At 38.0% G+C, this 26968-nt stretch overlaps 7 protein-coding genes and 1 non-coding gene across 8 annotated transcripts; 1 reads left to right on the forward strand and 7 right to left on the reverse strand.

The window, feature by feature from the left end:
• Window positions 1–151: 151 nt before the first annotated feature.
• Window positions 152–4718, reverse strand: ATG6 (AUTOPHAGY 6). Its single transcript, XM_012988386.2, has 10 exons — window positions 4396–4718; window positions 3370–3734; window positions 3065–3235; window positions 2593–2717; window positions 2362–2410; window positions 1939–2097; window positions 1749–1834; window positions 1335–1406; window positions 834–983; window positions 152–567 (listed from the first exon to the last, which is right to left on the reverse strand). Exons 1-10 carry the CDS (start codon window positions 4526–4528, stop codon window positions 330–332), a joined length of 1548 nt encoding a protein of 515 aa, XP_012843840.1. The 5' UTR covers window positions 4529–4718; the 3' UTR covers window positions 152–329.
• Window positions 4702–7918, forward strand: LOC105964006 (uncharacterized). Its single transcript, XR_016030105.1, has 7 exons — window positions 4702–4958; window positions 5154–5535; window positions 5685–6212; window positions 6335–6508; window positions 6805–6946; window positions 7119–7450; window positions 7561–7918. It is a non-coding gene; the product is annotated as an uncharacterized LOC105964006 (transcript).
• Window positions 7359–10589, reverse strand: LOC105963900 (RING-H2 finger protein ATL20). Its single transcript, XM_088815068.1, has 5 exons — window positions 10064–10589; window positions 9001–9178; window positions 8531–8605; window positions 8078–8471; window positions 7359–7813 (listed from the first exon to the last, which is right to left on the reverse strand). Exons 1-5 carry the CDS (start codon window positions 10516–10518, stop codon window positions 7359–7361), a joined length of 1557 nt encoding a protein of 518 aa, XP_088671194.1. The 5' UTR covers window positions 10519–10589.
• Window positions 10590–11377: 788 nt separating this feature from the next.
• LOC148772501 (putative RING-H2 finger protein ATL21B) lies at window positions 11378–12558 on the reverse strand. The gene is made up of 2 exons (XM_088815069.1): window positions 12321–12558; window positions 11378–11775 (listed from the first exon to the last, which is right to left on the reverse strand). The coding sequence occupies exons 1-2, from the start codon at window positions 12556–12558 to the stop codon at window positions 11378–11380; spliced, it is 636 nt and encodes a 211-aa protein (XP_088671195.1).
• Window positions 12559–14135: 1577 nt separating this feature from the next.
• On the reverse strand, window positions 14136–16090 carry LOC148772502 (putative RING-H2 finger protein ATL21A). Its single transcript, XM_088815070.1, has 4 exons — window positions 15997–16090; window positions 15797–15860; window positions 15200–15440; window positions 14136–14654 (listed from the first exon to the last, which is right to left on the reverse strand). The coding sequence occupies exons 1-4, from the start codon at window positions 16088–16090 to the stop codon at window positions 14208–14210; spliced, it is 846 nt and encodes a 281-aa protein (XP_088671196.1). The 3' UTR covers window positions 14136–14207.
• Window positions 16091–16511: 421 nt separating this feature from the next.
• On the reverse strand, window positions 16512–19716 carry LOC148772503 (putative RING-H2 finger protein ATL21A). The gene is made up of 5 exons (XM_088815071.1): window positions 19482–19716; window positions 18786–19007; window positions 17382–17862; window positions 17146–17176; window positions 16512–16963 (listed from the first exon to the last, which is right to left on the reverse strand). The coding sequence occupies exons 1-5, from the start codon at window positions 19714–19716 to the stop codon at window positions 16514–16516; spliced, it is 1419 nt and encodes a 472-aa protein (XP_088671197.1). The 3' UTR covers window positions 16512–16513.
• An 893-nt stretch (window positions 19717–20609) lies between these two features.
• On the reverse strand, window positions 20610–22153 carry LOC105964007 (putative RING-H2 finger protein ATL21A). The gene is made up of 2 exons (XM_088814808.1): window positions 21478–22153; window positions 20610–21206 (listed from the first exon to the last, which is right to left on the reverse strand). The coding sequence occupies exons 1-2, from the start codon at window positions 22043–22045 to the stop codon at window positions 20794–20796; spliced, it is 981 nt and encodes a 326-aa protein (XP_088670934.1). The 5' UTR covers window positions 22046–22153; the 3' UTR covers window positions 20610–20793.
• Window positions 22154–22271: 118 nt separating this feature from the next.
• LOC105964008 (putative RING-H2 finger protein ATL21A) lies at window positions 22272–24892 on the reverse strand. Its single transcript, XM_088815072.1, has 4 exons — window positions 24426–24892; window positions 23884–24346; window positions 22895–23589; window positions 22272–22809 (listed from the first exon to the last, which is right to left on the reverse strand). The coding sequence occupies exons 1-4, from the start codon at window positions 24763–24765 to the stop codon at window positions 22331–22333; spliced, it is 1977 nt and encodes a 658-aa protein (XP_088671198.1). The 5' UTR covers window positions 24766–24892; the 3' UTR covers window positions 22272–22330.
• Between the last annotated feature and the right edge of the window lie 2076 nt (window positions 24893–26968).

Raw genomic sequence — 26968 nt, forward strand, 5'->3', positions numbered from 1 at the left:
CTGTTTTAGGTTGTGAGATGTGTGCAAGAACATGTGCTGTAAGAAAGTTTTCTGGTGGTGCATATCAAATAATTATTTTAGACATTTTTAGATAGTTGCATGATCTCTTTTGATAAGGTCATCCTCAATGAATCTAAAAAAAGAAAAAAAGAAAAAAATAAAAAAATAAAAAATAAAATAAAAAATACCAACAATCTGGGGATATATAGAATTGTAAAACTGTAACTTGGTATTAGTGATGGTTTTCATACTATATACAATGAGCTTTTTGTTGCTCTGAATCCACATTAATTCAAACTCTGTTTCTTGTCTGGGCAGTGAAGAGTGTTCTAAGATTGTAACTTGGTATCGATTGGTCGTTTACTGTACAAAGATGTTGTGCCAGAAGATACTTCGGGATGTGGAGAAACGTTAGTGGCTGTAAGAGGCTGGAAATTTGTGTTGCCGACAAACCAGTAGAGAGCCCATTTCAGATTGCAAAGGGTGTATTTTAGAGCTTTTGTCCAACTCTCTTGTTTGTTGAAGCTCTGTGTTATGGAGTGACCTTCCACTTTGTCGTTCTCGATTCTGCAAATAACACGCTTGTAAGAATCAAGAACCCTAGACAGATTGGTATTTGTAAATATCACGAATCGAGAATCCTATGAAAAACAAAGCTAATCTAGATGTACAACACTGTCTTTATGCAATTAAAGAATATTCCTAAGACAAGAATCGGTATCGGAAGAACAAATATTATACTTTAAGATGACAGATACAAGAACTGTTGGCGTTTTCGTATAATTAGAAGATATATTGGTATCGCGCATATTATACATGTCGATACTACTTACTTGTATGGAAGCTTAAAACATCTCTCGGGAGGAATGTTGTTTTCTTTATCCTTCAAGTTTGCAAAGTCTGAAAAATCCTTTAGGCAGGTTAAGAACAATGTCATTGCTTTGTCATAACGCGTGCTCCAAAATACGTTCACTGGTCCAAAGCTGGGAAATATGATTATAAACATTATCTATGTCAATATGCAAGCAGGATCATAACAATAGGCTTAATAAAAAATTACAGAGCAATGAGACCAGTCAAAATTTGCAGCCTACACGGCAAAGTTAAAAATGAACAAAAAATAATAATTCGTACACCCACAGACACAGGCCAAAGAATATCGGCAACTCTCTTTGAAATTGGCTTTTCATAGAGGCAAACATCAATAATTATTCTCGGCTATCAATCCCGTAATAGCAGGCTCTTTTAAGGTTTTACTTCTTGGATTACATCAGCATTTACACATTAATGTCAATATCAGAGAATAAAAATGCACAGAATTGTTCTCAACTTACAGCTCGTAAGTAGTGTTGCTGCTGTCCATTATGCGAGGATAACTTCCCATGGGAAGAATTTTGATGCGATACCTGGAACAAATTAGTTAAGGAATAAAAGTTCAAAGGACAGCCTAACAATGTATATTTTTATTTTAGATTTAGTTCTGTATGTTCAAGATTTAAAACCCAGAAAACATCACTTCTCACTATTATGTTCGCCCGTTGGAAAAAAATAGCATAACAAAGGAAGAAAAGAAAAAAAAAGAGAAAGTTAACATAAAAACTCAAACTAAGTTGATTGGTGGGAAACCAATTGGGTACCCAATCACTACGTAATGCAGTATTGTATAAAAGGGTAGAGACTCTAAGCAAAATATCTAACAACAAAGAGCTCAAAAACAGAATAGAGATATTTGTTCTACAAAAGGATACGGGAACTTCGGACGGAAGTATTGAGCCATCGTGTGAAGGAGAAGACAAGCTTGCCCCCACGCAGCATTTATCTCATCCCACTCAACCTAATAAGCAATTCCACAGTTACACCAAATGCCAAATGGCCCAAATCTTAAAAGAAAGAAATAACATAGATGCAAACATGTCATTCATCATAAAATTTATATACCTGAACTTTAGGAAGTCTACCCAGGCGGAAGTTGTTTATAGTTCCAAAGTCTCCATCATACCAAATAGGGAAGGCATCGTTCAAGACATTCGTACGCTTTAACAGCTCTAAATGAGCTTGTGAGACTTCAATCTTGGCGAGAATTGCATCCCGCTCTTCCTGTGACATTATATTTCTAGTCAAATACTTGTATAGTAATCTTTTTTTTGCCGAGAAAAAAAAATACTTTGATATATATATATTTTTCAAAGAACAAACTGTCGATATATTTGGATGTTAATGATCAGGGCTCATACAATGACCTAAAGGCAGTACATATTCTAGAAATGTGATACTATCTTCAGAAAATATTTAGCCTGATTCGTGGTGGTACTCTAGAGATAAGAAAAGCAAGATGCTCAAGGAAGGGCCACTGAAACAAACCTGATGTGAAATCAACTGAAACTGGAAGTTATTGAACTCCTGCCAATATCTGGAACAGAGAATACTTCGAATTAGACCAAAAATCTGAAGCTCAGCGTTAATCGAGGAGTTATTAAAATAAACGAAAACCAGAAGAATGAATGAAAAGAGCATATTCTTGTCAGAATACTTCACCAGAAACAGTTTAAATACAAAGGTCTCTAATAAGATACGAAGATCATTGGGGATTACCGCTCTTCTAACTCTTTAAAGCGGCCAGACTTTAAGTCCATTTCCTTTAGTTCAGCAGTTACTTCTGCACATTGTTTCTCTGTTTCTGCAATTGCTGCTTCAAGTTTACGCTCTTCTTCTTCTATCTTTCATGACAAACAAGTACAATAAGTCAATCTTCAAATTCCTAAATATATATGTTCGAACTAAATTGCGGCGCCAGTAAATAAACCAAACAAAAAAAAATGCAATTCATTATGATTATATAATTTATAGATAGAGCATAAGTATGAAACACGAAGTTAAGTTCTGATCAAATGCATTCAAGCATAAATTATCTGCTCAGCAAACCAAAGAGGATACCGAATCATCAAATCGAACCCCCACATGATGTATTATCAGCAATTATTAACAAAAACTTGACTGTAATACACCTTCTCTATGAAAATACCCAAACATATGAACTGCTCAAACGAGATTGTGGAGTAATCACCTTCAATTTCTCCTTAAGAAACTCAGCTTCAGTAAGAACAGTTTTTGCTTCCCCTTCCAAACTTTGAAGGCAGGCTTCATACGCATTTATGTCCTTGTTCACATCTTCAACCTCCTTATCAAGTTTATCAGACAAAACTCTCATGCACTCAAGACACAGAGGCTGCTCAACCTGGCGGAAAAGATTGATAGAGGATAAAGGAAAGGTAAAAAAAAAATTGACCATTACATGGCATGACTTACAGATATATAGATGATGTTCTCTACTTATCTTCTACAATAAAAACGAATTCAAACAGATTATACCTGTGTCTGTGTTGTGGCAATATCAAATGCACGATTGAGTACTGTTATGGTCGAATCAAAGCCCGAGTTGTGAGGTTGTGCAGGAGAGTTAGCGGGCCCACCCTCAGATGATGGTAAATTGGTCCCACCTCCATCAGCTCCAGGTTCACATTTATACACCGAAGCAGCAGGTGGAGGTAATACAACGAATGACTCGTCTATTGCTTTCCCAGACTGACTAGCATCAGGTTGAATCATTCCACTTCGAGGGCGAGGCGGAACTCCTGGCGTCTGATTCCTTTGCTTTGGCAGCACAACATAAGAATGGTCCATTCTTGACGAACCTACAACACTACCAGTCGAAAGGATTGAAGAACCTTGCATCCCTGCACATTATAATCACAGAATTATTCAGCAGAAGCACCATGTATTTCCCTTGAATTCATAGTAAACCAATTATCTTGGGTTGCTGATGTTTCAATGGTTCTCATGTTCTTTATCTTTAAGGTAAAGCATAAAAACACTAAGTTTGGTCAAAATTTATAATTTAAGATAATTGCGCAAAAATAAAAAAACCAAGAAGGATGTATTACCTTCTGAAACTATATCAAAGCCACACGAGATCATAAGTTCATAATAGGAAATTACTTGAAGAGGGAATAAACTACAAGATCAATACAGCCTAGCTAGTCCAAACGACAACGGTAACAAGGAAAAACATCAATTAAATAATGCACCACCATATAATTATCATGCCATATAAACGAAGCAAGGGAACAACTATTCACATGTCATGGAGTAAAGTAAAAAATTTGCTCAATCCATCTAAGTCGAACAAAAGCTCAATTACTCAAAGCAAATACCTTTGCGAACTCTACAATTTTTGCCTTGAGAAATTACGTAATCTTTTCTACTAAACAATTAGGTTACAATATTACACCAGCTATAATTTGTCACAAGTGATTCATGTACAGAGTTCAACAGTTGAGGAAAATAACAAAAAAATCGAAAAATCAAAAAACGGCGACCTGAGGAAAAGGAATTTACCGGCATAAGAATCGACGCCGGACATGCAGAGGCTTTGGCGGCAGTTCTGGCAGAGGAACCGCGGAAGATTCGGGTCCGCCGGGAGGATCCGCCCCTTGTCAGCAACATTGCTTCCACTTCCGTTTTTCCTCATTGTAGATTGAAATTCCTTCGATCAATAGGTTGATTGATTGGGTGTAGTGTGTTAATTGTTGAAAATTGGTTGATGAATTGTTTTTGCTAGCAAAGCAAGAGAGAGAGAAATAAATAGACGAAATTCTTCCGAGGATACTGGTTTCTATTAGGGTTCTAGTGAGATTCGGATATATGTTGAGGGCCAAAACGTATATTCGTCTAAATATTTGGGGTCTTTATGCAAATTATTCAGAGTTTAGAATTGAGTCGGGTCGGGCTTATTTTGGGCCCAAAATTACTCCGTCGAAGTTTCAAGAGAAGTTGTCTATCAGATTTCAGGTGCGTCGGATGGAGGTGTTTGCCGTTTGGTTCCGGCATCCACCAGGTGTTTGTGAAATTGCTCGACTGAAATCACAGAGTATTGAATTTCGACCCACCCTCGAATCTCCGTCTCCAACCTGAAAAACCGCATCCAAACCTTTACCTCCATTCCCTCCCACCTTCAACTCCTCCTATTCAACAACTTCTTCGTCCTCCATGACCAACAAAAACCCTAATTATTGCTGAATCCCGCCACAGTGGCGCCTTTGTCGGATCACATTCTACAGTTTCGGCTGAAAGCGTAGTGGATTTTGATGGATTAGGAAAGTTTTTCCTGTTATTGCTGGGTAAAAGGAAACGAATAATTTTGATGCTTGTAGGGATAGGAATGGGGGGATGATGAGGCATGTTAACGCAGAGAAGAGGTTGGAAGAGTGGAGTGCAGAGGCTGAGGAGATGAAGTTGGAGAAGATGGCTGATGATTTCATTAAGTAGAAGACGAAAGAGCTTGCGAAGAGTGGGAAGAGCAATGGAGGTGACAGTGATGAAAAATATGTGGCCAGGTACAGGGAGGAATGAGGATTCGGCCAAGTGTATGGAGTAGGTGCAGAGGTCGGTCCGAGAGTCAATTGAATGATTGGTGAGCTCGAAGAGGAAGGGTCCAGCCGAGAGAAGTGAGTCGGCATCCGAGCTGTTGAAGATATGGTATATACTTTTTAAAATTCCTTAGTTAAGACAAACAAATTATCTTTGATGTATTACAAGTGGAGTTTTCATTGTTATTTGTTGGTTCTTTGTTGCATGTGTGAGAGATGTGGTGAATGCTCATTTATTTATCTTAAATTCTTTTCCAGGCTGGGAAAGAGAAACATGGGTGGCAGTGACAGTGAAGACTTGAATGAGGATGATAGTGATGAAAAGAAGGAAAGGACAATGCGAAATCTGTTGTGATAGACAATGGAAGTAATTCAGATTCAAGCAAAGAAGCAGAGGCAAGCTCAGGTTCAATTACGTGTGGGAAACTTAATGCTGGTTCTTTCGGTCGAGGTATCTCAGGGAGTGGCTCGGAGGAAGAAGACACTGTTTCTGAAGTTTCTTTAAAATCAGATAAAAGTCTCGATGGAAGAGCCCATGATAGTATAATAGTAAAAGGAGGAATAATCCTGTGCTAGAGAGTCTTGACCAACACATAGACCATAGTGAAGTTGTTTCAGAGGTGCCCAACAAATCTTACTCCAGCATAGTAGATAAAATAGTTAGTCAGAGAAAATAGTTGCATGCATGAAGCAGTTCAGGAGGAATCAGTTTCTGCGACAGAAAATCTTCAAAACTTAGACAATCCCATAAACTTTGACGAGTATAATTCAGCCGCGGAATAAGAGGTTGGTTTCTGGTTTATACAAAAATTTGTCGTGCTCTTTCCTAGGCAATGGTTTAATTATTTTTACATACTGTGGGTGTTGGCCACTCGTATTATATAGCAATAACCAATTATAATTTATAGGTTCTTGGCTTGGAACGGTTGAAGTCTGAACTTCAGGCTCAGGGATTGAAGTGCGGGGGTGCTCTGCAAGAACGTGCAGCCAGGCTCTTCCTGCTCAAGAACACACCGTTAGAGATGCTTCTTAAAGGAGCTATTTGCCAAGAGATGAATTGCCTGATACACCTGACTAATTTGGTTCATCTTTTTGAGCTATTTGACCATATGTGAAATAGAGTATAGCTATTTTCACATGTTGCTAAAATCACCTTGAGATTATGCTTTTGTAGAAAATGCGCTTCCTCATATTTAGTTAATCTTCTGAAGCCTTTGATATGCGTTACCATACGAGATTCCCCCTCAAGTGTTGCTGAGAATTCATATTTGCCATAGGATAAGTTGTTGTATTGCTTGTACAGTTTATATTGAATGTTATCTGGTTGATTTTGATTTGATCTATTTTTTTATTTTTTTTTTCGTTTACTTTTTACAAGATAATAGCAAGAATGGTTGCCTGGACTAGTTCTGGAAAAATGAGAAAGAGTAAAAGGGGGGTTTAGCCTTGTTAATGTTTGCATTTGTATGAGGAAGGAGGGGTTTGCAGAAGAAGACTACGTATGCAGCCTTACAGTAAAGGTAAGAACAGGTCTCGCACTTTTCAAAAGATAGTGAACATCACCGAACATATTTTTGGCTTAGATCCAAGATCCAACTATACAGATTAACTAATTTATACATAAATATTCCATCAAATGACTACTGACATTTACACCTTTGAAAGATCATAGAATGACATGTATATTTTCAGGAAAGCTAACAAAACCAGTGTCTCCTCGAGTGGAAATTTAGTTTGATGGGCAGAAGCCTATGAAGAGACACAATCACAATCACAATCACAATCAACAATCACAATCACAATCAACAATCACAATCACAATGAATTCAGCTTCTGTTTTTAGTGGGGACTGTAAAGAAGATGAAATGTACAATGGAACTGCACTCGATGGAGAGAATATCAAGTGAAGTATGCAAAGTGTTAAATGAAGTCTTAAGCCTGCAAGGTCCTGCAGATTGGACACTTAGCCTTGATGCTTAGCCACTGATCTATACAATCGGCATGGAAACAATGTTGGCATTCAGGCAGGAACATTATTGTGTCCTTTGGAACATAATCTGCTAGGCATATTGCGCAGGTTACGCCATTCGGTCCTTCAACCCGACGACTTTCACCAATTGTGATCTTTTTGTAGGTTTCAATGGTGGATAGCCCTGCTGTCACGGTGTTTGATAAAGCAGCTGTTCCGGAAGTTTGGTCTGAACCACTGTCCCGAGGGTTGCGGCATACGATCATGCATATGCAGCACAATGTGCTTATTATCACTATCGGTACAATCAGGGCTCCTATGAGAAATGACGAGGAGCCGTTTTTAGAACCAGCTTCTTTACTTTCTGCACCTGCATTTATTTTAGTGATGAAGGAAGTTGGAAATAGAGCGCAATATCCTTGGTTGACCATGTTAGTATGATTATATAAAGTTTATTTGACATTGGCTTTGTCAAATGTGTTTATTATATTGCTCTTGCTGAATATATTAGCATTCCTCGTCATATATTCGTAGTTAATCTTTATTCTGCATTTGTGCTGTTATCATCAAGAATACTTTGATCCAATTAAAGTGACAGGTACTTTTAATCTCATTCGAAAGCCTCATGAATCATGATCACGATAAATGGTATGTGAAATGCAAATTAGTAAAAGATCCTTACCCGTTGGAGTTGCAGGGGCATCCCAACTTAGAACCAAATTGACTGGAAATGTATATCGGTTCAAATATAAAACTGGTATTGGTACCGTGACCATTGTCTTGCAATTGGGTAATATCACTGCAGCTGCCTCATTCTTTATAACCGAGATATCGATGGTGGCGTTGCTGAGGCAATGAACAATATATATATCACTAATACCCAGGCCTTTAGGACAGCTGAGATAGGTGTAACTCTGATTGTAAACAGCCATGAACGGAGAATACGAAAGATCCGAGCTCAAAAATTTCCTCGGGAGGCAATTATCGGGATCGCTGAGCGTAATTGTTCTAAGATAGTAGTTGATGTTACTTACATAAAAATCTCCAGCACGAGGAATGTTTAAGATTGTGTGGTTCTGGGCATTGCAACTTAGGTTAAACCCATTTAGTTGACAGATTGTGGGCATTGGCTTACCTTGTAACCAGAAGGGGTACTGTATGTCCGGGCCATTTTTACAATAGGAAGCTGGACAATAGTTCTGAGCATGCACTATAGAGAGGAAAAGGAAAACGAAGAAGTTATGAATAGCCATATGCATAATCGCCTATGCTCCTTGGTTTAGATTGGAGAAGAAAAATATGTGTTCCGATTTTTATATAAGTTTTGAAAGTCAACTAATCGGTTTCGGGGAGATGCATGCAATGATGGACTGTTCAACAAGATTGTAGCTTGTACAAGTATGCTTATGCTGTTCTTTTCTTGAACAAATCTACCTTAAAACAAGATTGAACAAGTAATATATATATATATAACAAGATTGAACAAGTAATATATATATATAGAAAGAGAACTTCTACAGACTGGACAAGTCGTATTGCTGTAGCTACTGATCTATACATTCAGCATGAAAACAGAGTGACCACTAACTCTGTACATTTCTTGACCTTGTAAGAATTCTCAGTCCCGTTGGTGGCTCTCGCTGGATCTGTAGGTAAATCTCTGGTGGTCCGTGGTGGTGCTAGGGTGGTGTGTGCCAGTGTGTGGTGGAGAATTATGTTCCAGTGGCATCTGTTGTCGTGTTGTTGACCAGACATATTCGCCGTAGCATAAGTTTCTGTGTTGCTTGTACAGTTTAAATTTGAATGTTGTCTTGCTGATTTTGTTTTGATCTTTTCTAGTTATTTTTTTCGTTTACACTTTACGAGGTGGTGGCAAGAATGCCACTTGTACTGCAGCTCGACATAAAGGTAAAAACAGGTCTCATGCTTTCGGAAAGTACTAACTTCTTATACTCTTATGGACTGTGTAAAGATGATGAAATGAACACTGGAACTGCAATATATGATCAAATGAACTCTGTGCAAGTCAGTATTAAGCCTGCGTGGTCCTGCAGATGGGACACTTAGCCTTCATGGTTAACCAATGATCTATACATTCGACATGGAAATAATGTTGGCATGCAGGCATGAACCTTATTGTGTTCCAGGCATATTTTGCAGGTTACATCAATAGGTCCTTCGACCCAATTTTGTTCCTTTTGTAGGCTTCGATGGTGGATATGTCTCGCCCTGGTGTCACCGTGTCTGATAAACCAGCTCGGTCCGAAGTTTGGTTTGAACCGCTGGCCTGAGTGTCCTCACGTCTCATGATGCGTATGCAGCAGGTTATACCGACTATCGCTGCTGGTAGTCAGGGCAGGTATTACTAATGACAAGGCAATGATTCGAGAAACAGATCTTTTATTTTCTACACCTGCAATGACAAGTATTCATATTTAATCTGTATTCTGCATTTGCACTGTCATCATCAAGAATATTTTTTTCCAATTAGAGTATTGACCAAAAGCCTCATGAACCATGAGTAGGATAAGTGGTATGTGAAATGGAAGTTAGCAAAGATCCTTACCGATCGGAGATACTTTCCATGTTAACTCCAGATCTACTGGAAATCGAGATATATAAGAAGATGAAACTGGGAGTGGTAATGTGACAATTATCTTGCACTTACCATAGATCTGTTTCGTAGTTTGCAGCCACAATATCTGTTGTTGTGTTGTTGAGGCAATCCACGACATACCTAGAACTAGCCAGGCCTTTAGGACAACTAAGGAAGGTGTACCTCTGATAGTAAACAGCCATGAATGGAGAAGATGAAAGATTCAAGTTCAAAAGTCTCCGTGGAAGGCAATTACCAGGATCACGTAGGGAAACTCTTTTACTGTAGTAGTTGATAGAAGTTGCATTAAAATCTCCAGAATAAGGAATGTTTAGGATTGCTTTTTTCTGCCCTCCGCAACGTATATTAAACCCATACGGTTGACAGTTTTGGGTGAGTTGCTGATAATGTAACCGGAAGGGGAACTTTATGTACAGGCCATTCTTGTCACAGTACGATGCAGGATAATAGTCCTGACCATGCACTAGCAAGAAGAAAAGAAAAATGAAAAATTTATGAATGGCCATATGCCTCTGCTCCTTTGTTTAGATTAGAGAAGAAACAGATGTTTGGAAGGCTTATGTTTCCAAAGTCACATAGTAGATTTCAGGGGAATCATTGGCCTATTCAGCAAAATTGTAGCTTGTAACAATCTCCTTCTGATGTTATTTTCTTGAACAAATCTACCTTAATATAAGAATCTGAAAATGTTGTAGCATAATATTAAAACAAGTATATATATGTATATATATATATACACACACACATTCAAGGTGTGTAGAAAGAAAGCATATAAGTAGCAATGGCCAATTGAACCTAACTAGCGATACTTCCTAGAAATCTGTTTGCCAGGAAATGAATTGCCTACTGCACCTGATTATTTTTTAATTTTTTGTTTTTTGAGGAAGCACCTGACTGACTTGGTTCATCCATATGAGCCAATTTTACCATATGTGAATAGAGTGCCTATTTCTGATTTCTTCTGAAAACACCTACAATTTATGCCGTTCTAGACAAATGTACGTCATATTTCTAGTTAATCTGCTGAAGCTTTTGAAAAGCAATATGATGTACAATATTCAGGTTTAATGTTGGTTTAACTTTTTTTTTATTGACTTAGATCCAACTATACAGATTAACTAAATTATGCATTCAGGTTGAGACAGGCAACTACTATTCCATGAAAGTAATTAAACAGATCGTTATACCTTCTAGAAAGATCATAGAATTACATGAACACTCTTGGGAAATCTAACAAAGCAAATGTCTCCTCGAGGGGAAATCTCGATTGATGGGGAGAATCCCGTGAATAATGATATGCACACTGGAACTGCAATTGATGGGGGAGAAAATCAAACGAAGTCCGGAAAGTGTAAAATGAAAGTATTAAGCCTGTGAGGTCCTGCAGATTGGACACTTAGCCTTGATGCTTAGCCACTGTTCTATACAATCGGCATGGAAACAATGTTGGCATTCAGGTAGGAACATTATTGTGTCTTTTGGAACATAATCTGTTAGGCATATTGCGCAGGTTACACCATTCGGTCCTTCAACCCGACGACTTTCACCAACTGTGATCTTTTTGTGGGTTTCAATGGTGGATAGACCTGGTGTCATCATGTTTGATAAACCAGCTATTCCGAAAGTTTGGTTTGAACCACTGTCCCGAGGGTTGTTGCGTCCCATCATGCATATGCAGCACGATATGCCTACTATCACTACTGGTACAACCAGGACAACTGCCCAGGTAATGTTTCTAGAAAGATGTCCTTTATTTTCTCCACCTGCAAATTTTATTTAGCAATGAAGGATGGTATTAGCTAATTCATTATTATCTATGTCAATGTGGAGCGCTTGAGATTGTGTATATCTTCTTGAATACTTATATCCTCCTTGTTTGTTGTAGCCCCTTCAACCACCAACTTTATAGTGAAAGGTGTACATCCGCCAAGATATATTATGAGAGTTTACACATTAATCTTGATAGAAGTTATTAAAGAAGAAAAAATCACACATGTCTTTAGTCTCTGACTACCATATTAGAGAAGGAAGTTGGAAATAGAGCAGAAGTATCATTTGTTGACCATGTCAGTATGATTATATAAGGTTTAGTTAACATTGGCCTTTTCAAATGTGTTTATTATATTGATCTTACTGAATAGATAAGCATTCTTCAGCATATATTCGTAGTTAATCCGTATTCTGCATTTGTGCTGTCATCATCAAGAATACTTTGATCTAATTAAAGTAAAGAAGTACTTTAGAAAGTCCACCAAAAGCCTTATGAATCATGATCACGATAAATGGCATGTGGAACAAAGATTCTTACCTATACCAGGGTCATTCCATGTTAGATCGAAATCGAGTGGAAATTTGTAGTCAAGAAGAGAAGATGAAACCGGGAGGTTTAACGCGATAACTTCCTTGCACTTGGGAAAATTCGATGCTCGGTAGTTTAAAGCCAAGATATCTGTGGTTATGTTGCTGAGGCAATCCACGACATAACTAGAACTACGCAGGCTTTTAGGACAGCTGATAAAGGTGTAAGTCTGATAAGAAACAGCCATGAATGGAGAATATGAAAGACTCGAGCTCAAGATTTTCCTTGGGAGGCAATTGTCGGGATCACTGAGTGTAACTCTTCTAATATAGTAGTAGATATAACTTACATAAAAATCTCCATAATAGGGAATGTTTAAGATTGCTTTTTTCTGGCTATTGCAACTTAGGTTAAACCCAACTGGTTGGCAGTTTTTGGAGAGTTGTTGACCTTGTAACCAGAAGGGGAATGTTATGGCCAGGCTATTGTTGTTACAGTAGGAAGTTGGACGAACGTTTTGAGCATGCACTAGAGAGAGAAAAAGAAAAAAGAAGAGGTTATGAATAGCCATATTATTGCCTCCGCCCCTCAGTTTAGATTGGAGAAAAAAAATACATGTTTCAAGTCTTATATAAGCTTCCAAAGTCAACTAATATGTTTCAGGGAGATGCAATGGCCTGTTCAACAGAATTGTAGTTTGTACAAGTGTTGACAATACGTATTGACAATATCACAAGTTGTTGTGTTATATGTACAGTTTAAGTTGAATGTCATCTTGCTAATTTTGGTTTAATCTTTTTTTATTGGCTTAGATCCAACTATACAGTTTAACTAAAGAGTAAAAAGCAGTTTGCCCTGTAAATTAATTTACATGAACCCTTAATTCTTCGCACATTTTGAATCCTTTGTAGAATGCGTCAATGCTGTCCAAATTTCCTCCGAGGATTATCACCCAATCGAATTGCTGCAAAATTTCGATTGCCGCCGTTTTCTGCCCCTCCAGCCTCAAACTTTTTGATCGAATTGGCTAGGTAAATCGGGAGCTCCCTTGTAATTAAGCGTACTAATTTCACGCAGCCGTCGAAATCGGTATAATTTGGCGAATTAATTTATTTTCTTCTGCAGACAATTTTCCCCTATTTTGCGTTCACCCTTTCCCCTCTGCCATTTAATCTCCAGCTGACTCGAAACTCTCTTTCTCTCTCCGTTGAAAATTTTTTCACTTAAAAATGGAGCGAGATTGCTTGAGCAGAAAAGAGGGAGATTATCCGTGCAGAGTATTGATTGAAGATCTTGTTATGGGTGGAGATGAAGTCTAATTGCTCCATTCGTTAATGCTCTCGGAATGGGTTTGAGAGGTTTGTGGGGAAGAAGATGAGAATTTTCTTTTTGATTTTTGATATTTTTTAATAATTAATTTATAATTTATATTTAATATATAGAATGTAAGTGAATGGGTGAATTTTACCCCTGCAAGTGTCGCGTGCGACGCACATGTTTAATATCCCGGCCAACATTATCTGAAAATTCCTTTAGGGGAGCACCGTGCAACGAATTATAGAGTTCAGTTAAAAACGTGCAATTTTTTTTGTTTGGGGGCAAAGTGCAAAATAGCCCTTTGTTTAGGGGGCAAGCTGCTTTTTACCCTTAACTAAATTATGCATTCAGGTTGAGACAGGCAACTACTATTCCATGAAAGTAATTAAACAGATCGTTATACCTTCTAGAAAGATCATAGAATTACATGAACACTCTTGTGAAATCTAACAAAGCAAATGTCTCCTCGACAGGAAATCTAGATTGATGGGGAAGATCCCATGAAGACTGATATGAACACTGGTACTGCAATCGATGGAGAGAGTATCAAATGAAGTCTGCAAAGTGCGAAATGAAGTATTAAGCCTGTGGGGTCCTGCAGATTGGACACTTAGCCTTGATGCTTAGCCACTGATCTATACAATCGGCATGGAAACAATGTTGGCATTCAGGTAGGAACATTATTGTGTCCTTTGGAACATAATCTGCTAGGCATATTGCGCAGGTTACACCATTCGGTCCTTCAACTCGACGACTTTCACCAATTGTGATCTTTTTGTGGGTTTCAATGATGGATAGCCCCTGTGTGACCGTGTTTGATGAACCAGCTACCCCGGAAGTTTGGTTTGAGCCACTGCCGGGAAAGTTGTTGCGTCTCATCATGCATATGCAGCACGATATGCCTATTATCACTACCAGTACAACCGAGGTTGCTATTTTAAATGACGAGGGATGACTGTTTCTAGAAACAGTTCCTTTATTTTCTGCACCTGCAAATATTATTTTAGCAATGAAGGATGGTATTAGCTAATTCATTATTATCTATGCCAGTGTGGAACTCTCGATTCTGTGTATCTTCTTGAATATTTATATCCTCCCCCACCAAGATATGTTATGAGATTTTGCTCATTAATTTTCAAAGAAGTTATTAAAGAACAAAAAAAAAATCACACATGTCTTTAGTGTCTGACTGTCATATTTGAGAAGGAACTTGGAAATAAAGCAGAAGTATCATTTGTTGACCATGTCAGTATGATTATATAAAGTTTAGTTAACATTGGCTTTGTCAAATGTGTTTATTATATTGATCTTACTGAATAGATAAGCATTCTTCAGCATATGTTCGTAGTTAATCCGTATTCTGCATTTGTGCTGTCATCATCAAGAATACTTTGATCCAATTTAAGTAAGAACTACTTTAGAAAGTCCACCAAAAGCCTCATGAATCATGATCACGATAAATGGTATGTGAAACAAAGATTCTTACCTATACCAGGGTCATTCCGTGTTAGATCATTCCATGTTAGATCGAAATCGACTGGAAATCCGTACCCAATAAAAGAATATGAAACAGGGAGTGCTAAAGTGACATTTTTCTTGCACTTGGGAAATGTCGATGCTACATAGTTTAAAGCCAAGATATCTGTGGTAGTGTTGCTGAGGCAATCCACGACATAACTAGAACCCAGGCCTTTAGGACAGCTGAAAAATGTGTAAGTCTGATTGGAAACAGCCATGAATGGAGAATATGAAAGATTCGAGCTCAAGAGTTTCCTTGGGAGACAATTGTCGGGATCACTGAGTGTAACTCTTCTAATATAGGAGTAGATATAACTTACATAAAAATCTCCATAATTAGGAATGTTTAAGATTGTTTTTTTCTGGCCATTGCAACTTAGGTTAAACCCAATTGGTTGACAGTTTGAGGGCAGTTGCCGACCTTGTAACCAGAACGGAAACTGTATGGCCAGGGTATGACAGTAGGAAGTTGGACAATAGTTGTTCTGAGCATGCACTATAGAGAGGAAAAGGAAAAAGAAGAGGTTATGAATGGCCATATTGCCTCCCCCCCTTAGTTTAGATTGGAGAAGAAAAATATATGTTTCAAGTTTTATATAAGCTTCAAAAGTCAACTAATTAATAGCTTTCAGGGAGATGCAATGGCTTACGATTGTAGCTTGTACAAGTATCCTTCTGCTCTTATCTTGAACAAATCTACCTCAAGACAATTATCTGAAAATGTGGTCGCAGAATATTAAAAGAAGATTGAACAAGTATGATCATTTTTCCTTCTCTTTTAAGTTAGCAGATATATATATATATATATATATATATATATATATATACATATACACACACACATGTATACATATACTCCGGATGTAGGTAAATATCTGGTTGTCCGTGGTGGTGCTAGGGTGGTATGTGTCAGTGTGTGGTGGAGAATTGCGTTCCAGTGGCATCTGTTGTCGTGTTGTTGACAAGGCATATTCGCCGTACCATAAGTTTCTGTATTGCTTGTATAGTTTAAGTTGAATGTTGTCTTGTTGATTTTGTTTTGATCTTTTATAGTTATTTTTTCCGCTTACACTTTACAAGGTGGTGGCTAGAAGGCCACTTGTATTGCAGCTCGACACTAAAGTTAAGAGCAGGTCTCGTGCTTTCCAAGAGATGCTATGCATTTATTTATTTATTTTTCAGTTCCAACTATACAGATGAACTGAATTATAAATTCAGGTCTAAATAAGCAATTATTTATACATCAAAGTAACTATACAGATCGTCTCCTGAGGGGCAATCTAGATTGATGGGGACAATCCCATGAAGAATGATATGAACACTAGAACTGCAATCGATGGAGAGAATACCAAATGAAGCATGCAATATTAAGCCTGTGAGGCCCTGCAGATTGGACACTTAGCCCTGATGCCTAACCACTGATCTATACATTCGACATGGAAACAATGTTGGCATTCAGGCATGACCCTTATTGTATCCTGCGGAACATAATCTACGAGGCATATTGCGCAGGTTATATCATTAGGTCCTTCAATCCGACGACTTTCACCAATTGTGATCTTTTTGTAGGTTGTGATTGTGGATATGCCCAGCCCTGGTGTCACTATGTCTGATAAACTAGCTATTCCGGAAGTTTGGTTTGAACCACTGTCCTGGAGGTTGTTGCGTCTCATCATGCATATGCAGCATGATATGATGATTATCACTACCGGAGTAACCATGGATGCTATGACAAATGACAAGGCAACGGTTCTAGAAACAGGTCGTTTATTTTCTGTACCTGCAAATTTTAGTTTAGTATGGAAGGATTGTATTAGCTAGTAAAAAGCTTTACGTCAACCAAGATTTATTATGATATTTTGCACATTAATCTTAACCGAAGTCAAAGAAAAAAAAAAGAAGGAAAACAATCACGCGTTTTTAAACGAATGGTGGAAATAGAGCAGAAGTATTCTTAGCTGACCATGCAGTATGATTGATTATACAAAGTTTAGTTGACATTATCTTTGTCAATTATGCTTATTATATTGCTGTTACAGATAAACATAATCTTCATCATATATTCATAGAATTCTTTGATTCAATTAAAGTAACATAATGGATAAAAAATTTGCTAAACGGAAACTAGTAAAGATTCTTACCAATGGCAGAGGTGTTCCATGTTAGCTCGAGATTGACTGGAACTCTGGAAGCCCGTAAGGAGATGAAATTGGAAGTGTTGATGTGAAAAGTTGCTAGCACTTGGTAGGTATCGTCTGACCTGCTTCGTAATTTATAGCCGCCATATCTGTGGTTGTGTCGCTGAGGCAATTCACGACATATCTAGAATTAATCGAACCTTTTGGACAGCTAAGGAAGATGTAAGTCCGATAGGAAACAGCTCTGAATGGAGAAGATGAAAGATTCAAGCTCAATAGTCTCCTTGGGATGCAATTATCGGGATCACTGAGGACAACGCGTTCAATGTCGTAGTGTATAGAACTTACATAAATTTTTCCAGAATAAGGGATGTTTGGGATTGCATTTTTCTCGCCAATGCAACTTAAATTAAACCCACTAAGTCCACAAGTTTGGGGTTGCTTACCTTGTAACCAGAAGGGGAACTGTATGGCCAAGCCATTTCCGCCACAGGAGGAACGTAGACAGTTGTTCTGGGCGTGCACTAGAGAGAGGAAAAGGAAACGAAATTTTTTTGAATGGCCATATGCCACTGCTCCTTACTTTAAATTGGAGAAGAGAAAAATATGCTTCAAGTTTTATACTAATTTCCAAAGTCAACTAATAGGTTTCAGGGAGATGCAATGGCCTGGTCAACAAGATTGTAGTTTGTACAAGTCTCCTTCTGCTGTTTCTTTTCTTGGACAAATCTATCCTCACATAAGAATCTGGAAATGTTGTAGCAAAATTACTAAGTAATAATTTTAGTAATTAGACAGAGATTCTACAAACTCGGCATATTCTTTTGAGCAAAGTGAACGATACGTGAAATAGGGTGTTATTTATGCCACTCTAGAAAATGCGCTTCGTCATTTTTAGTTAATCTGCTGAATCATTTGATGCACTACGATATACGAGAATCCTCTCAAGTGTTGACAGTATGTATTCACAGTATCATAAGTTGTTGTGTTACTTGTACAGTTTAAGTTGAATGGCATCTTGCTAATTTTGGTTTAATGTTTTTATATTGGCTTAGATCCAACTATACAGATTAACTAAATTATGCATTCAGGTTGATACATGCAACTACTATTCCATAAAAGTAACTAAACAGATCGTTATACCTTCTAGAAAGATCATAGAATTACATGAACACTCTTGGGAAATCTAACAAAGCAAATGTCTCCTCGACAGAAAATCTAGATTGATGGGGAGAATTCCATGAAGACTGATATGAACACTGGAACTGCAATCGGTGGAGAGAAAATCAAACGAAGTCTGGAAAGTGTGAAATGAAGTATTAAGCTTGTGGGGTCCGGCAGATTGGACACTTAGCCTTGATGCTTAGCCACTGATGGATACAATCGGCATGGAAACAATGTTGGCATTCAGGTAGGAACATTATTGTGTCCTTTGGAACATAATCTGCAAGGCATATTGCGCAGGTTACACCGTTCGGTCCTTCAACCCGACGACTTTCACCAATTGTGATCTTTTTGTAGGTTTCAATGGTGGATAGCCCTGCTGTCGCCGTGTTTGATGAACCAGCTGTTCTGGAAGTTTGGTCTGAACCACTGTCAGGAAAGTTGTTGCGTCTCATCATGCATATGCAGCACGATATGCATATTATCACTATCACTACAACCGAGGCTGCTATTTTAAATGACGAGTGACCCTTTCCAGAAACAGTTACTTTATTTTCACCTGCAAATATTATTTTAGCAATGAAGGAAGGATGGTATTAGCTAATTCATTATTATCTATGTCAGTGTGGAACTCTCGATTCTGTGGATCTTCTTGAATATTTATATCCTCCCCCACCAAGATATATTATGAGATTTTGCTCATTAATCTTGATAGAAGTTATTTAAGAAAAATAAAAAAATCACACATATCTTTAGTCTCTGACTACCATATTTGAGAAGGAAGTTGGAAATAGAGCAGAAGTATCATTTGTTGACCTTGTGAGTATGATTATATAAAGTTTAGTTAACACTGGCTTTGTCAAATGTGTTTATTATATTGCTCTTACTGAATATATTAGCATTCTTCAGCATTTGTGCTGTCATCATCAAGAATACTTTGATCCAATTAAAGTAAAGAACTACTTTAGAAAGTCCACCAACAGCCTCATGAATTATGATTACGATAAATGGTATGTGAAACAAAGATTTTTACCTATATCAGGGTCATTCCATGTTATATCGAACTCGACTGGAAATCGGTCGTCAAGAAAATAAGATGAAACCGGGAGTGCTAACGTGACATTTTTCTTGCACTTGGGAAAATTCGATGCTCCATACTTTAAAGCCAAGATATCTGTGGTAGTGTTGCTGAGGCAATCCACGACATAATTAGAACGCAGCCCTTTAGGACAGCTGATAAAGGTGTAAATCTGATAGGAAACAGCCATGAATGGATAGTATGAAAGATTCGAGCTCAAGAGTTTCTTTGGGAGGCAATTGTCGGGATCACTGAGTGTAACTATTCTAAGATGGTAGTAGATAGAACTTACATAAAAATCTCCATAATAGGGAATGTTTAAGATGAGTTTTTTCTGGCCATTGCAACTTAGGTTAAACCCGATTGGTTGACAGTTTGAGGGCAGTTGCCGACCTTGTAACCAGAAGGGGTACCTTATGGCCTGGATATTGTTGTTACAGTAGGAAGGTGGACAACTGTTTTGAGCGTGCACTATAGAGAGGAAAAGGAAAAAGAAGAGGTTATGAATAGCCATATTGCCTTAGCCCCTCAGTTTAGATTGGAGAAGAAAAATATATGTTTCAAGTTTTATATAAGCTTCCAAAGTCAACTAATTAATAGCTTTCATGGAGATGCAATGGCCTACGATTGTAGCTTGTACAAGTCTCCTGCTTTTGTTTTCTTGAACAAATCTACCTTAAGACAATTATCTGAAAATGTTGTAGCAGAATATTAAAAGAAGGTTGAACAAGTATGATCTTTTTTTCCTTCTCTTTTTAAGTTAGCATATATGTATATTATACACACACACACATGTATACGTATACTCCGGATGTAGGTAAATATCTGGTGGTCCGTGGTGGTGCTAGGGTGGTATGTGTCAGTGTGTGGTGGAGAATTGCGTTCCAGTGGCATCTGTTGTCAAGACATATTAGCTGTAGCATAAGTTTTCTGTATTGCTTGTACAGTTTAAGTTGAATGTTGTCTTGTTGATTTTCTTTTGATCTTTTATAGTTATTTTTTTTTATCGTTTACACATTACGAGGTGGTGGCAAGAAGGCCACTTGTATTGCAGCTCTACACTAAAGGTAAGAACACGTCTCGTGCTTTCCAAGAGATGCTATGCATTTATTTATTTATTTTATACAGATTAACTGAATTATACTTTCAGGTCTAAATAAATACATCAAAGTAACTAAACAGGTCGTTGTACCTTCTAGAAAGATCATAGAATTACATGAACACTCTTGGGAAATCAAACGAAGCCCGGAAAGTATAAAATGCAATATTAAGCCTGTGAGGCCCTGCAGATTGGACACTTAGCCTTGATTCCTAACCACTGATCTATACATTCGACATGGAAACAATGTTGGCATTCAGGCATGACCCTTATCGTGTCCTGCGGAACATAATCTGCCAGGCATATTGCGCAGGTTATACCATTAGGCCCTTCAATCCGACGACTTTCGCCAATTGTGATTTTTTTGTAGGTTTCGATTGTCGATATGCCCAGCCCTGTTGTCACTGTGTTTGATAAACCAGTTACTCCAGAAGTTTGGTTCGAGCCACTATCCTGAAGGTTGTTGCGTCTCATCATGCATATGCAGCATGCTATGCCGATTATCACTACCGGAATAACCATGGATGATATGACGAATGCCAAGGCAAAGATTCTAGAAACAGGTCTTTTGTTTTCTGCACCTGCAAATTTTATTTTAGAAATAGAGCATAAGTATCTTTTGGTAAATATCCTTGGTTGACCGTGTCAGTATGCTAATATATAGTTTAGTTGACATTGGCTTTGTCAAATGTGTTTATTATATTGCTCTTGCTGAATATATTAGCATTCCTCATTAATATATTCGTAGTTGATCGCATTTGTGCTGTCATCATCAAGAATTCTTTGATCCAATGAAATCAACAAATACTTTTAATCTCAACTGACCGGTTGCAATTAGTGAAAGATCCTTACCAGTTGCAGAGTCATCCCATCTTAGATCAAAATTGACTGGAAACGAGTACTCGTACGATGAAACTGGTACTCGTACCGTGACCATTTTCTTGCACTCGGGGAATATCGCTACAGCTGCCTCATTCTTTATAACCAAGACATCGGTGGTATCGTTGCTGAGGCAATGAACAATATAGATATCGCTACTACCCAGTCCTTTAGGACAGCTGATAAAGGTATAATTCTGATTGGAAATTGCCATGAATGGAAAATATGAAAGACTCGAGCTCAAATATTTCCTCGGGAGGCAATTATCAGGATCGCTGAGCGTAATTCTTCTAAGATAGTAGTTGATATAACTTACATAAAAATCTCCAGCACGAGGAATGTTTAAGATTGCTTTGTTCTGACCATTGCAACTTAGGTTGAATCCAGTTGGTTGACAGTTTGAGGGCAATTGCCGATCTTGTCGCCAGAACGGAAACTGTATGGCCACGTTATTACAGTAGGAAGTTGAACAATAGTTGTTCTGAGCATGCACTATAGAGAGGAGAAGGAAAATGAAAATGAAGAAATTAGGAATAGCCATATTTCTAATTGCCTATGCCCCTTGGTTTAGATTGGAGAATAAAAATATGCTTTCCGATTTTTATATAAGTTTCGAAAGTCAACTAATTGGTTTCGGGGAGATGCATGCAATAATGGACTGTTCAACAATATTGTAGCTTGTACAACTATCCTTAATATAAGAATCTGAAAATGATGTAGCAGAATATTAAAACAAGATTGAACAAGTACAATTCTTTTTCCTTCTCTTTTAAGTAAAAAATATATATATTTATGTGTATATATATATGCACATATACACATACTCCTAGTGTTTAGAAAGAGAACTTCTACAGACTGGACAAGTAGTATTTTTCTGTAGCCACTGATCGATACATTCAGCATGAAAACAGTGACCGCATTGAACCAAGAACCGAACTCTATCTTTACCGCGGTATTCTTCAAGGCATATTGAGCAAGGCGCACCACTAGGAATCGATGTTCCTTGGCTTTCACTAAGAACCACTAACTCTGTACATTTCTTGACCTCGGAAGAATTCTCAGTCCTATTGGCACCTCCGGTGGTCTGTGGTGATGCTAGGGTGGTGTTAGTGGCGGAGAATTGCGTTCCGGTGGCATCTGTTGTAGGGTTATTATTGGCTGTAGCGATGTCGGAGTTAGCTCTGCCTGCTACGAGTTTCATCAATCGCAGCAATGTGGCTATTCCGAAAAATAGTGCTAGTACAACAGCCGAGGGAATGAAGAGGGAGGATCCAAAAAATTTGGCCCATTTACTCTTGGAATCACCTGTGGAATCGATTTGTCCTTTCGTTTATTTTTTCTAAAAAAGCAATTCTTACAAACAGCTAAAATCAAGAATGACAAAATTCACCTGGTTTTTCAGTACTGTAATAATCTTCGCAATCTTTACAACCAGAGACATCCCAAGTCAGCTGAATATAACCGAAAGTACCCAAATCATCGTATTGACTCGTCATCGGAAGTGGGATCTTCGAGCTAACAATTGTCTTGCATCCGTACATTCCTTCTATAACCCCTGGAGGATATCCACTTGTGGCTATAGTAGCGTTTGTGGAGTTGCTTAGGCAGTAAATCTCACTAAATTCGCGTATAATACGATTTCTGGGACACGTGTAATACGTGTAATCCTCGTATCGAAAGGCCTCCAAAGGGTACAGAGAGAAGTTCGTCATAAATCTTCTAGGGAGACAATTTCCAGGATCGGATAGACGGATTTTCCGAGAGTAATAGTCTATGTCGGTTACGATAAAATCACCGGAAGAAGGAATGTTTATTATGGCTTGGCCCTTTTCGTTGCATCTCAGATTGATATAATCTTGACAGTTATTTGGTGGTTGGTCTTTTTGTAATTTGAAAGGGTACTTAATGGAAAGAAAAGTGCCTATTCCACAAGTAGATATTGGACATGATTTCTTGGACTGGATTATTACCGGGAAAACGAAGAAGAGAAAGAGAAGAATCTGCACGATTTTGGCTTTCATTTTCTTCGTTTCTTGAGTGGAGGAAGAATCGGGACAGGCCGGCAGGTATGTATTTTTATTTATGCTGTAAGAAATTTATTTTGTAAGATAAGATTAGGCAGTTGAATCATGTTTTAGGACAAGACTAAAGACAAATTAATGGTCTGCTGATCCTAAGTTTCTACATAGAAGACAAGTTACATGGGACGAAAAACTAGTAGGATATCAGGAACCACACGAAAACGACTCGTTTATTGATTATTACAAGTATTTCGATTCATGCGCACTTGCACCTTTCTAGTTCCTCTCCAAGAACACTAATAAATTAATAATAATAATAGTAACATTTATAAAAATTAATCATTACAATTATACATCCTAGATGAAAGTCCTACAAACTGGACAACTGCTGTTCTTCTGAAACCACTGATCGATGCAGTAAGCATGGAAATGGTGTTGGCACAAATCAATGGTCCTGATTTTGTCTTGAGGGTTGTATTCTTCAAAGCAAATTATGCAAGAACTATTGACACCATTGTCACAAGTTTCAAGAAACGTCGAAATTGTGTGGGACCAAGGGTAGTTCTTATCATCGGAGCATGTCATAGCTCCGCCGGTAGTTTGTGGTGGCGAACCAGCTGCGGTTGTGGTGGTTCGTGGCTGCATAGCAACCTCCTCCGTGGTGGTGGCGGCGGCGGCTGCTCTTCCATTAACCTGTTTTCTGGCTGCTATTGCCATGAAGCATGCAAAAATTGGTACACCCAAAAAAGGGCCTAACACAAGAGCCGATTGCAAGAAGGCGGTCGATCCAATGAACGCCCACCATTTGCTCCGAGGTTTGTCTGTCATGAATTAGATTTATAAGATATTTCTTGAAACTGTAATAAAATCGACAAAATTTATTTGAGAAAAATGTTGCACCTGTTTCTTGATCAGGGTCATAATTTTCTTGACAATCTTTGCAAAAAGCGGCTTCCCATTTCAACCTTAGATTGCTATAAATACCGAAACCATCAAACTGACCATCGTATTCGACCGGTATCTCGACTGTAGCAATTATGCTGCAGCCGTAAACTCGCTTCATCTCTCCGGCAGACACTGTAGAACTAGCAACAGTAGAACTCACAAAGTTTTTAAGGCAATCTATTGGCTGAAAACCATTGGAAAATAACTCGTCGGTTACATTTATAGGGCAGCTGTAAAATGTGTAGTTTTCGTATTTTATGGCTGAAAATGGGGAAGAAGAGAGACTCAAGTTCATGAGGCGTTGTGGGAGGCAATCTCGAGGGTCGTATAGAAAGATGGAATTTGAATCGTAGATGATGTCGTACACGTAAAAATCTCCGGAAAACGGGAGGTTGAGAATGGTGTTGTTATTCTGAGTGTCACATGTTAGATTTGTGTAGTTGCTGCAGAATTGAGGTTGTTGGTCTTGTAACTTGAAAGGGTAGTTTATGGGGAAAACATTGTTGTTGCCACAATATGAATTTGGACAGTTGTTGTCTGTAGAGTGGATGGTCAGTGGGAAAGAGAGAAAAATGAAGAACAGAAATTTATGAATATTCATGTTCTTTTTCTTTTCTTGGTAAGAAATAATTAAGGGGTCTTTGTGAATGTGCTTTGTGTGTGTGTGTGTGTCTATATATATATATATATATTTGGGGAAAAACAAGAAAGTACAAAAAATGTAGGATTTCTTAGGACAGTGTGTCATATTTCGGATTCTCCCAAGTGAAGAATGTTTGGAAAACCATTGATGAAGTCAATTACATGGGACCAATTTCTTTTTGTTCTTTTTTTTCATATATAGGAAAGAAAGTGAAATGCTTTTTGGGGTCTGAAAATTGCTATTTGCAACTCATACCTCCAAAAAACTCTCTCTCTAAAAAAAAAAGAAATTCAAAAGAAAAAATCAAAAAATTCGAATTGAAGCCAAATCAAGCCAAATTCATCGAAATTTTGAGATTTTTTCAACTCCTAAACGTTTTAATTGCATTGGGTAGGAAATTTTGATTGTAATTGCATGTTAAACAACCCTAAAATTCGAATTTTAGGGATGTTTTTGGGGGGAAATTGCGCACAGTGAACGCCCAAATCGGGCGTTCACCGGCATTTTTCACGCCCGGTTTGGGCGTGCAAAATACCGGTGAACGCCCGGTTTGGGCGTTCGGTTACAGTATGGGCGCCCGGTTTGGGCGGACCCGGGTCCGGTTTGGGCACCCGATCTGGGCGTTTAGCAGTGTGTTTTTTTTTTTTTTTTTTTTCAATTTACTTAATTCAATATTTTTTTTATAATTTCAATTTTACTTATTTAATATCTTTTTTTTTTATAATGTCAATTTTACGGGAAAAATTACAGTTTATGTCCATAAACTTTACCACTAAAACGATTTATGTCCTCAAACATTTCAATCCACGAAATATGTCCTCAAACTTGCCATTTTTGATCACTTTATGTTCTGCCGTTAACGTCGGCAGCTAACTTCGACGGAAATAGCACACGTGGCTTACATGATGTCTATGTGGCCGTTAAATGTGACGTGGAATAATATATTGAATATTAAATGTTGACGTGGCACAAGAATATACTAATTTCCTCTAACTCACTCTCCCAAATCCCAAATCCCAAATCCCAAATCACGTTTCACTCTCATTCCCAAATTTTCAATTCAATCTCCAGTCTTGCTCGAACTCATACTAAAATCGAAGGCATAAACCCATAAAAAATCAAAACATTCTCACATTTGAAGAGTTTTTCCTTTCTCAAAGAACAACAGATTTACGTGCAAAAAAATTTAGAGGAAGCTTTAATTCTTCTCCCAACTCCGTCTCTAGAACGTTGGGGTCTTGTGATTTTTCACGTGCTGATGCTTGTGCCCCTTGTGGTCTCGATGAAGCGAGCACAAGGATGGTGAAGATGACATAAATTCTACCCAATTCTGCAGTTTCAGAACCTGCCCAGAAGGTGTTCGACAAAATGTCTGAACTAATTCCGGAAAAAAAAAAACATGCAACACTTGTCAAAGCTGCATATAATTCTTTTTTTGCCAAGAATAGAGTGCCCAAGAACGGATTCCAGCTCCCGACTTTCCCAACGAAGTGGAAGAATACATGATTTTTCAGCCCGAAGATGAAAGTAAAATCGATGAAACATTCGGCATTTGTTTATTGGGCTATTTTGCTGGTAAAACACCACGAAAAATGGCCATGGATTCTAGGGGTGAGCAAAAAAACCGAAAAACCGAAAAACCGAACCGAAAAAACCGAAAAACCGAGCCGTTTTAAACCGTACCGAATAGCAAACCGCATGTACGGTTTTTTATTTTTGAAATACCGAATTATTCAGTTCGGTATGGTGGGAAGTTAAATAACCGAACCGAAAAACCGAACCGAACCGAAACTATAAAACGACTTCAGTTTATATAATATATGTATTATTTTACCCTAATATTTATTTTCTGTCT

This window comes from Erythranthe guttata, chromosome 2 (genome assembly GCF_056151865.1).
Source record: "Erythranthe guttata isolate IM_541 chromosome 2, IM_541, whole genome shotgun sequence".
Taxonomy (NCBI): Eukaryota; Viridiplantae; Streptophyta; class Magnoliopsida; order Lamiales; family Phrymaceae; genus Erythranthe; species Erythranthe guttata.